Source organism: Theobroma umbraticum, unplaced genomic scaffold (genome assembly GCF_002168275.2).
Source record: "Theobroma umbraticum cultivar Fairchild unplaced genomic scaffold, ASM216827v3 scaffold_95.0, whole genome shotgun sequence".
Lineage (NCBI taxonomy): Eukaryota > Viridiplantae > Streptophyta > Magnoliopsida > Malvales > Malvaceae > Theobroma > Theobroma umbraticum.
Window position 1 is genome coordinate 5,620,145 of NW_018397257.1, and position 11,082 is coordinate 5,631,226.

An 11,082-nucleotide genomic window follows, 5' to 3' on the forward strand; every position below is an offset into this window, starting at 1 on the left:
TGTAAGCTGCTGATGCTCTACTTTACTCGTATCCCTTACAATCTGCTTCTGTGTGCTTTGTGATGCAAGAGCATAGTTTACCATCAGTCAAACCAGTTATTTATAATCTATATTAAATGAGAAAGTAAAACAAAGTTGTGGAGGTTCTAAAAGGGTTTAGGGAAATAAATGTTTTGTGAAAAGACCATTTAGCTCTTATTTTTTTGTAATTTTAGGTAATGGTATCGATACGTTAGGCATAAGTATCAATACTTTTCCTTTTTGGGCAAAGGTATCGATATTCACAAAGTGAGTATTGATACTTGTTCATCATAAAGCCTTTTTGGGTTTCAAGTATCAATATATGATTCAAAGGTATTGATACTTTCCTAACAGAGTGACATTGTGAGTTTAAAACAAGACCAATTGACTCTCATTATGTCCTATCTTTCAAATAGACTTAGTGGTTTCATAAAATGTGCATTTTCTAGGCTATGAACAATCAAAAATTTAAACAGAAAACATTTAATCTATGGCTCACCAAGTTAAGTTACATTGCTATTCTTAAATCGAAATTAGGGATTTCACATATTTGGTGCAGCATTGTTATATGATGAAACATGTGATACTTTTATGTGGTTGTTTGATTCATTTTTGAAAGCAATGTCAAGGAAAAAGCCGATTACTATTCTTACAAATTAGGATATTGCAATGATGAAAGCACTTACTTCACAATGGCCTAAAACATATCATCGTTTGTGTGAATAGCATATGTATCAAAATGCAACAAATCACCTCAATCATGCATGCAGGAGATTCAGTAGTTTTGTTAAAGATTTTAGTAGTTGTGTTTATGATCATGATGAAAAGAAAGATTTTCCAAATACATGGAATCATATGCTAGTGAAATACAATTTAAAGGACAATAATTGGTTACAAAGACAATTTGAGTTGAAGATGAAATAGGCTTTGGTTTATGGGTGACAAACTTTTTGTGCAGATATGTCCACTACTCAAAGAAGTGAGAGTATGTATAATCAAATAGAAAATTACATTAGTTATAATTATGATTTATTACATTTTCTCATCACTTTTGGAGACTATTGGTTGATAGATACTATGAGGATTACCTCCATAAAGAAAAGTGCCATTATCTCCAATTACTAACACCATTGGGGTATTAGAATCACGGCACCAATTGGGGCAAGGGGGCAAGGGATTTCCATTCTATAAGAATCTTTGCTTTTGAAGGTAATCCTCGTATCATTTATCAACCAATAATCTACGAAAGTGATGAAAAAAAATATAATAAAATATAATTATATCCAATGTAATTTTTTATTTAGTTATTCATACTCTCACTTCTTTGAGTAATGGATATATTTGCATAAAAAGTTTATAGTCCAGAAACCAAAGCCCATTTCTCTTTCAACTTAAATTTTCTTTGCAACCAACTATTGTCCTCCAACGTAATCATATGATCCCATGCATTTAGAAAAATCTTCTTCCTCTTCATCATAATCATAAACACAACTCCTAAAATCTTTAACAAAACTACTAAATCTCTCAAATGCATCATTGAGTTGTTTCGCTGTATTTTGATACATATGCCACACACATAAACGATGATATATTTCAAGTTATTGTGAAGCAAGTGCTTTTGTCATTGCAGCGTCTTGATCTATAATAATTGTCATTGGCTTTTTCTCTGACATTACTTTTAAAAATAAATAAAACAACCACATAAAAATATCACATGTTTCATCATATAACAATGATGCACCAAATATAGCACTTTGCTTAGGATGACTAACACTAACAAATAATGCAAAAAGTCTATCCTTTTTATTTTTTCTATATGTTGTATCGAAACATACCTCATCTCCAAAAGATTCATAATCTAATTCTTCCTGTCATTTATCCAAAAAATATTTGTGATGAAATCATCAAGATCAACCTATATAGCATAAAAAAAATTAGAGTCATCATGTTGCATATATTGTAAATACTCTAAGACATCATCAATATCTCCAACTTTCATTACTTCTTTTTTCTTAGAATGCAAGTAATTATTGTAGTTCTCAGGAATAAAACCAAGATTCTCAAGTCCACCAATTTTTCTTGCCAAAGACCCAACACTCTCCTTTGGTGCTATTTTGTAGCAATCAGCAATTTCAAGTTTAGCAACTTGAAGGTGATTAATTGCCCTTTGAGATCTTAGAAACATATACTTATGAGGAGAAGCTAATGTGTGTGTATGTTCTACAATAAAATTTGTAACACATAATTTACCATTGTATCGTAAAACTTTTAATACAACTAAGCACCCAAATCTTGTTTCTAAACAATGACCTCTAACATCATTATCTCTTTTATCCTTTATTTGAGTTCCTTAGCAAGAATAACCAAAATACCTATCTACCCAGTTACCATACTTATCCTTATGTCCTTTAGTTCTTTGAATACTAAATCCAACTTCTTTGGTATATCTATTGTAAAAATCATAAATATCTTGTTCCCTCTCAAATTCCATTCCAACTTTTGGAATAATTACTTCTAACATATTTGCATGAGCTAAAATCATAATATTAGTATTAGAATCAATCATGTTTGAACACTTATCTTGTTATAAATTTTGCTCATCTATTGGAATTCAATGGATAGGGTATATCATCTTCAGTAAATTTTAATTTTTTGCATAATTGATCTTTATTCATTGCATTTGTAATTTCTTTATCCATAACTTAAAAAATAAAAGATAATCAAATTTGGTAGTTGTCCTTGATAAACTAATATATTGATAAAAAAATTATATATCTGCAATTATTCTATCCCATCAATTGATGCTTAAGAGAAGAACATACTTAGATTGGATTTATTAATTACATGATAATAAACTACCTTTCAATTATTCAAGCAACAGCTAATGATCAAGAACATGTTTTTGAGGAATGAAACAAATCCTTTATAACAAATAAAAAAACAAAAGAAGACAAAGATTCAAATTAATATTACTTATACCAAGAAAACTGACGAGAAAAAAAAAAGTGTGGCTTAATTTGGTGGAGACCCACGTTTAAAGACCAACAAATGAATCTCATTAATTTTCGAAGTCCTTTGAAGAACCACGTTTCACAGTAAAAAGCTGTTGGAAACATACTTTTAATAAAAAGCTACACTAATTACTTTGCTGAAGATATACTTTTAATAAAAAGCTGCGGCTAATATGAATTTTTTTTTTTAAAAGGTAACCTAGTGCCGTTAATATTTAACACTGTTAAGTAACGTTCTATAACCCAATTAAAATTTAAAGAACACTTGGCATTAAATTAGGGAAGGGACACCAATGGGGCACCAACTAGGGCAGGGGATTTCGATTCACGATTTTCGTTCAAGTTTGTCAGATAAAAATCAAAGCGTAACTGAAGGAATCAGCATAGGGCAAATATTGGAATACAAGAAATTATTGCTCCACCTAGGAAAAGTTTAAGTGACCTCTCATTTGTGACCATGCACAAATAACTCTGTCAGAAAGAAACAAAACTTACCTGGACATACTCATCAATCTGTTTGTCATTTTCCTAAAATATGATGCAATAAATAAGTTACCATAGTATTCCTGAGTCTCTCTCAATTTATACTAAACCAGACCAGACCAGACCTTCATCACCAAAATTTCAGAGAAAAAGGCGTAGCGAATGGCCTCTGCAAGTTTTCGTTTCTTGACCTTGGCAATCTTGGTGATTGCTGGAACCCTGGTTTGCGCAAACCACGGGGTTTCAGCTCAGTGCCAAACTAGTATTCCGAGCCTTATATCCCAATGCTCCAAATATGTTAAAGCTTCAGGGCCAGAAATCCCTCCATCCCAGGGTTGCTGTGATGTGATAAAAGATGTCGACATTCCATGCCTTTGCAAGCTTGTTACACCAGAGGTGGAGAAGCTTGTTAGTATGAAGAAGGTGGTCTTTGTAGCTCGAACCTGTGGCTTGACTGTTCAGCCTGGAATGAAATGTGGAAGTAAGATTTATCATTAGATTATTCGAAAATTCCCATGATTATGTTTTACGTTCTTCCAGCGATTATTATTTTGAATTAATTTTTGTTTTTCTCGTACTTATTTATTTGTTTTGTGTGATTGTTTTAGGTTTCACTGTTCCACCTGCTTGAGGTGCTGCAAAAAATAAACGAGAGCTGATGAGAGTTGTGAACTCGATTAGCATAATGAACATGAATAAATAATGTTTGTGGCGTATATTGCATTTATGCCATTTATGCTAGTTTTTACATAAAAGTTTCAGTTTTCTCAAAGCTGAAGCCAATGAAGATTTTGTTTGGTTTTCTACTATTATTCTATCTCTCTCTCCTTTTTTTGTCCTTTGGTTTGATATTTGAAGATAGAAATACAAAGGGAAGCAAGATAGTTAATTATAAACAAAATTGAACAATTAAAAGCACATTTGTATGTGTCATTTATATTTATTTTTTTACTCAATCAACAATTGATTTTATTAATATAAAAGATCTTTAACAAATATATAATCATTAATCAAAACGTGAAAGTCACACTTGATCATATAACGTCATAGGAATAAACCACTTTAATATCTAAATTACGAAGACATAAGCCCTGCAAGGTAATCATGAAAAATAACCGAATAATACATTCAAACCGAGACTACAAACTTGAAAGTAAAATTATTATATTTATTTTAATTTTTCCATTTGCATCCGGCTAATTTTTAACCTTACTCAGAATCAATGGATTGTCTGTCTTATATAAAAGCTTTAATTTGTGTGAAATTCACCCAAGGGGTATGAATTCTTGGGAAATTAAGGTTTACTTTGAATACCCATGACCAAAAGAACTCATGCTTGTCACCCATGACCCTTTTGAAAAGTTTAACGCATCATCCGTCTGTTAAAAAATTCCAAGGAATTTGTCACATCCGTTCATGTGTTTTTCATCCACGTGGCATGTGTGTGTATTTTTAATTTCTATGTTAGTACATTACTTCATCATATAAAAGTTGTTCTTTGAAAGCATAATAAAAAAATTTTAATTATTTAAGAAAATTTAAATAAGTTTTTCTTTTATTTTATTCAATCAAGTTTTTATATTTTTATTTTTTAAGTCAAATAAGCATTTATACTCTTATTTTGAACCAAATTAATTTTTATAAATAATAGTTGACTTAATCAAAATACCTTTAGTCATTTTATATCATATAGAGCTAAAGTGACATATTAAAATGTCATCATTAATTATGATATGTTAACAAGTGATTTTTTTTCCTTTAACATCAATATCACATTAATGTCATGTGGATATAAAATGATAAATGATATTTTAATTAATAAAAATTAATCAATAATTAGTTATAAGGGTTTATTTGATCTAAAATAAAAATATAAGGATTTGATTGAATACAATAAAAAATTAAGAGATTATTTGAATTTTTTTAATTAATTTAAAGACTTTTTCAAACATTATGCCTTTTTTTGAAAATGTTTGATTAATTTATTATTTCATGACACTTGGTAAAATTTGATTGACACACAACAATATAGCTAGAAACTTCCTTCTCTCACAAGATGTAAGGTCTAGATTTAAATTATTAATACTATTTCTATCGAAAGATATATGTGTCTATATATATATATATATATATATATGTAAATGAGAGATGAATTTTTTAACATTAAAGATGTGCTTTTGAAAATAATTTTTTTTTAATTTTAACTATTTTTAATTAAGAAAAAAAATTTTTGAACAAAATTACTCTTAATGAAACTTCCTCATATTCAATGACACAGAGGTACAAAAGCAAATATCAAAAAATTTAAATTATAAAAAAATATAGAAAGATGAAAAAGAAGAAAAAAGAGTTATCATCATAATCATCCTCTCACACATACAAACAAACAATTGAAGAAAAAGAAAAAAAGATGTGGAGAAAAAGTTATTGTGGTTTTCAACGAGTCTTTGTTTTTTTTCTCTTCTTCTTTTGTTGGTGGGGTTGCTATGTAAGGATCCCAAAGCCTTAATAGCTGCAACCTTAAGGATATACCGGTGGTATGCAAGTGCTACGGGAGCTCCAACAAAAAGACCAACCTAGAAAATTAAAAAAAAAAAGTTATTATACTCTATGTTAAAAAAAATATATTGTTATTCCTTATGTTTAAGGTGTTTAATTCTAAGAGTTTATATTTTAATAAAATACAAAGATAAAGATCAAGTTACATGTCATGTTTAAAAAATAATATTGTTACACACCATGTTCAAAAAAATATTATTATACACCATGTTGAAAAAAAAAATTGTTGCATACCATCTTCAAGGTGTTTAACTCCAAAGGTTTATATCTTAATGAAATACAAAAATAAAGATCAAGTTACAAGTCATGTTGAAAAAAAATTTGTTACATGCCATAATGAAAAAAAAAATTATTACACATCATGTTTAATGTGTTTAAATCTAAGAATTTATGTCCTAATGAAATACAAAGATAAAGACCACACGCCATATTGAAAAAAAAATTGTTACATGTCATGTTGAAGAAAAAAATATTACACGTTATGTTTAAAGTGTTTAACTCCAATAGTTTATGTCCTAATGAAATACAAAGATAGAAACTAAGTTACACACCATATTAAAAAAAATTGTTACATGAGATGTTGAAAAAAGTTATTATAGGTGTTTAACTCTGAAAGTTTATGTCATAGTAAAATACAAAGATAGAGATTAAGTTACATGTCATGTTTAAACCATGCCATATTCAATAGATTTGTTACACACCAAGTGCATTAGAGTGGTTACATTTAGGCATGGTATGTAACAACTCTGGGTAATGTTCTAATTTATAGATTTCACTTATATAACTTCAACCCATCAACTTTAAGGTTCTGTGAATGTAAATTAATAAATCCAAGAAAATATATTGATGTCATCTTTGCTCTTCGGTTTGTAAATCAATGACGATATGGCAAGAAATGGATAGAGAAAGATAGGGATGATGTTAAAATTAGAGAGAGATGCATGGTAGGAAAGAGAAATCAAGAGCATTGCAAATAAATGTAAGAAAGAGAAATTGATAAAATTAAAGAGAGCTAAATGGCAAGTGAAAGAAATTGGGAACACAGTAGACAAATGTCGAAGAGAGAAATCAAGAAGAGAAATTGTGATAAATGGTTTTATTCATCTAAAATGGCTTCAAGGGTATTTTTATTAAACCATGAAAAAATCGAATAAAAACAAATAACTTTATATTAAAGGCTATTTTTAAAGTGGTCTTACAAAGTTGACCATTTCTCACAATTTCCTCTATAAATGACTAATAATTGTGTTATATAGAGTTATTTTTAACACATTTTGAAGACTTTAGTGGCTAGACCTTGAGTTCAAGATTGGATTTTAACCTTTTAAGTTGTTTTTTTATTCTAAGTTAGATTACATATTGAATAATTACATTAGTTGGTGTTAGTTTAATTTAACTTTATTTTATCTTAATTTACTTTAGGAAAAGTTACTGCTGATTTGTCGCATGGTTTTGTGCAAAATATGTTGAGCAAGTTGAAAGAAAGTTATAATAGCATAAGTGTGGTAAAGCTGTCACTCGTATATATTGCAATAATTTAAAGATAACTTGAGCTACAGAAATTCAATTGATGTGATTGTTAATTCATTGGAAAGTAAGAGAATGGGTTACAACTTTTATTTTAACCACTTTATCCAGTTTGAACCAGATCAAGTTGAAAATTATGTTCAAAGTTGATAGATAGATGTAGTTCTACACTTCATGCATCATGGCTAAAGCGTCACGAACACAAAGAATCATGGCTGCAGCATTGAAAGTGAAACCGTTGCAGTGTCAAAGAACTATGGCCACAACGTTGAGCATCATGGGAGCATCATACAAATACCTGAGAGCACAATGTTGCGGCACTGAAAAAGTAGCTTCGCGACGTTACCAAGGAAGACCACGGTGCCACAACGTTAAAATCATAGCCATGGTGCCACCCAGATTTTCAAAAATATACCTTCGATGGAAAATTGGAAAATAAGGCACCTTGCACCTATTAAAGAGCCTTTTTGGAGATCATTCGAGGGAGAGACGACAACATCTTTTTTGGAGAATTGGAGCTACAAATCAAGTAAGAATTCAAGAGCAATTGATAGAGTTTCAAAATTTACCAGGATTCAACATTAGTTTCTTTCTCCCTTTTATGTTCTCTTATTTTCTTTGACTTGATTTCATAACTAAATTTCTTTGGATATTATTTTTATTAGATATTATAAGTTAAACTATTTTTCTAAGATTGTAGTGGATTTCAACAAATAGTCTGATATTAGTTTCTCTTTTATTTACCATGAATGGTATAGTTTTGTTTATTCAAATCTGTTCTTAATACTTTTAATTATTTAGTCAACAATTAATTGATTTGTGAATCTAATTAAGACTCAACAAAGAGATTCTAGATTAGATTAAGGTTTGAATAGTGTATATTCACGTCACTTAAATGACATAATTCGTGATTCAGATAGACATATGCCAATTGCCATACGTGACCAAATTAGAATATTAGCTTAATGAACCTTATTTAATTGATTCTTATAAATATATAGTGACCCAATTAAGTTAGGTATTTATGTAAGCATCTCGACATAAACTTGTACATAACTTTGGATTCTAGATTAGTAGAATTACCCAAGAACGTAAATAATAAGAAAAGCTGGTATCAGATGAAATGTTAAATAAACTCATAATCCTAGGTTTTGATTTATTACCTTTTCCAAGTAATTTTAAATTTTGTTGATTAATTTAGTGCTTGTTTTTATTTTATTTTAATTAATTTTTTAAAAATTTATGTATTTAAATAAAACTAATTTGTCAAAAATTTTAATACTTAGTAAAGATTTAGGAATAAATATCCGTAAAAACAATACTCTACTTCATCACTATATTACTTGTTCGATACATATATTTATATGTACAAAATCGACAATAATAACTTGGTATATGTCACAAGAAATGTAATAAGAAAAACGATTAAGGTCATGCATGCATGCCGTTCGAATAGAGCCCTAATTCTCTCGTCTCTGTCTAACCTTGTGATTACAATGAAATGCAGGTTGTCCTTTCCACAGTTCATAAATCTTTTTATAGGCCCAACACTAATTCTACCAAGCAAAATAGCACCAAAATATTGGGGTCCAATAATATGGCAGTTTCGGGTCCTAGCTAGGTTTCATTTCGCTGCCACGAGAGTCAAATTTATTTGCAAACTTGCAATAAATAGCAGGAGAGGCTTCTTGGATGCTTGAGACTGAGCTTCAAAGAACCAGTACACCAAAAAGAGCTAAAAGGTTGTCCTCTGCTAGTACCTCTGCCTATGCGGATGGTTCAAGACCCTGCCAATTTCCAGCAAAGAGGAGATTGGGTAAGCCAGAATCTTCCTTTCAAGAAAAGAAAGCCGATCGTGAAGAATATGCGGTGTTTCTCTAGTCTCAAGCAATAAACCAGGCGGGGGAAAGAGCAAGTGCATAGAGAAGCGCTTTCGTACATATGTTCTTCTAAAATTTCTATGAAACTGTCCACCCTAAATGATTGTTTCTATGATGACAGGATGCAGCTTGCAAACAAAGGTCAACTATCACATAATATTTCAGCTTAGAACAGAGGAGGAAAAGGTTTACGTTTTAGATTTTTTTTTTTTTTGGTAAGAAGTGACTTTTAATAAAAAATTTTCAAAATTAATTTTTTTATGTAAAGCATATTTATTAGCTTCAAAAACCAGTATGCCGTTCTAAGCTAGTCTTGCTTAATTGACCAGAGACTTTCTATGATATAAGAGTCTAGTATAGACAAAGAAAACTTGTACAATTACAAAAGACAATTACCGCTTAAAAAGTGATTTTGCTCAAAATCCAATCCAACTGCCTCAAAAGATAAATCACTACTTACTGCTTACCTACAACAAAAACTTGGGCATTGATCAGTTCAAAATAATATTCATGTCAACCTGATCAAACAATTATAATTACAATACCACGTGCCTACATTTTCCTATTTCAATTCACAAGAGCCATTTCTTTGCAATCCTCTTGCTCACATCAAGTGCAATATCACAAGTCCCTGCAAGCTATCCAAGAATCATGTCTTCAAAACACACACGGACAGCGTATAACTCAGCCTTATGAATCTCCTTTCAAAGACCAGCAAAGGGACATTCAACACACAAACCACAACAAAAACACAGCCTTAATTGGTTTATGAGCATACTTGTGATGGGAAACAATGGCGGAGGCAAAGACAAAGTGCAGGGGTTTTGGATGCCTGCTTTTAATGGTTTATTGGGCTGTGATTATATTGTGGTTCGTGTGTTGATAGTCCCTTTGCTGATCTTGAAAGGAGAGTCATAAGGCTGAGTTTTTTGCGGTCCGTGTGTGTGTTTGGAAGACATGATTCATGGAGAACTTGTAGGGACTTGTGATATTGCACATGATGTGAGCAAAATGGTTGCAAACAAATGGCTCTTGTGATTTGAAATAGGAATATGTAGGAATGTACTTCTGTAATTATAATTGTCTGATTAGGTTGACATGAGTATATTTATAAATTGATTTATGCCCAAGTTCTTCTTTTAAGGGTAGTAATCTGTAATTTACTTTTTGAGGCAGCTAAATAGGATTTTGAGATAAATCGTCAATAATTTTTTGAAAGGTAATTGGTTTTTGTAATTGCACATGTTTCCTTTGTTCATACCAAATCCTAATGTGATAAGAAATCTCCTACCATTTAAGCATGAAACTTAGAATGACACACTGCTTCTCAATGCTAATATATATGCTTTAATAAAAAAAAAAGCTCAATAAACCACATAAATCAGTCATCAAAAAACCCTGCGCTTTATCATTGACTCCGCCATTGTTTCCCATCACAAGTATGCTCATAGTCCACTAATATTATAAAGGAGATAAAAAAGAAAGAAGGAAGGAAAAAAGGAGGAAGAAAAGAAAAGAAAAATAATTTCAAATTTTGAGTATAGAAAAAATTGAACCTATATCTTTGAAGCTTAATTTAAGTTTCATAAATTACTCTAAAC

The 11,082-nt window shown here is 30.3% G+C and overlaps 1 protein-coding gene across 1 annotated transcript; it reads left to right on the forward strand.

Moving 5' to 3' along the window:
* Nucleotides 1-3,677: 3,677 nt before the first annotated feature.
* On the forward strand, nucleotides 3,678-4,146 carry LOC110412935 (uncharacterized). Its single transcript, XM_021423591.1, has 2 exons — nucleotides 3,678-3,996; nucleotides 4,124-4,146. Exons 1-2 carry the CDS (start codon nucleotides 3,678-3,680, stop codon nucleotides 4,144-4,146), a joined length of 342 nt encoding a protein of 113 aa, XP_021279266.1.
* Nucleotides 4,147-11,082: the final 6,936 nt, after the last annotated feature.

What these genes read in the sequence shown, in the direction of transcription:
- LOC110412935 (XM_021423591.1), top strand. Translation starts at nt 3,678, where the DNA reads ATGGCCTCTGCAAGTTTTCGTTTCTTGACCTTGGCAATCTTGGTGATT. An exon ending in GCCTGGAATGAAATGTGGAA is followed by an intron (nt 3,997 to 4,123) that starts GTAAGATTTATC and finishes TGATTGTTTTAG; the next exon opens with GTTTCACTGTTCCACCTGCT.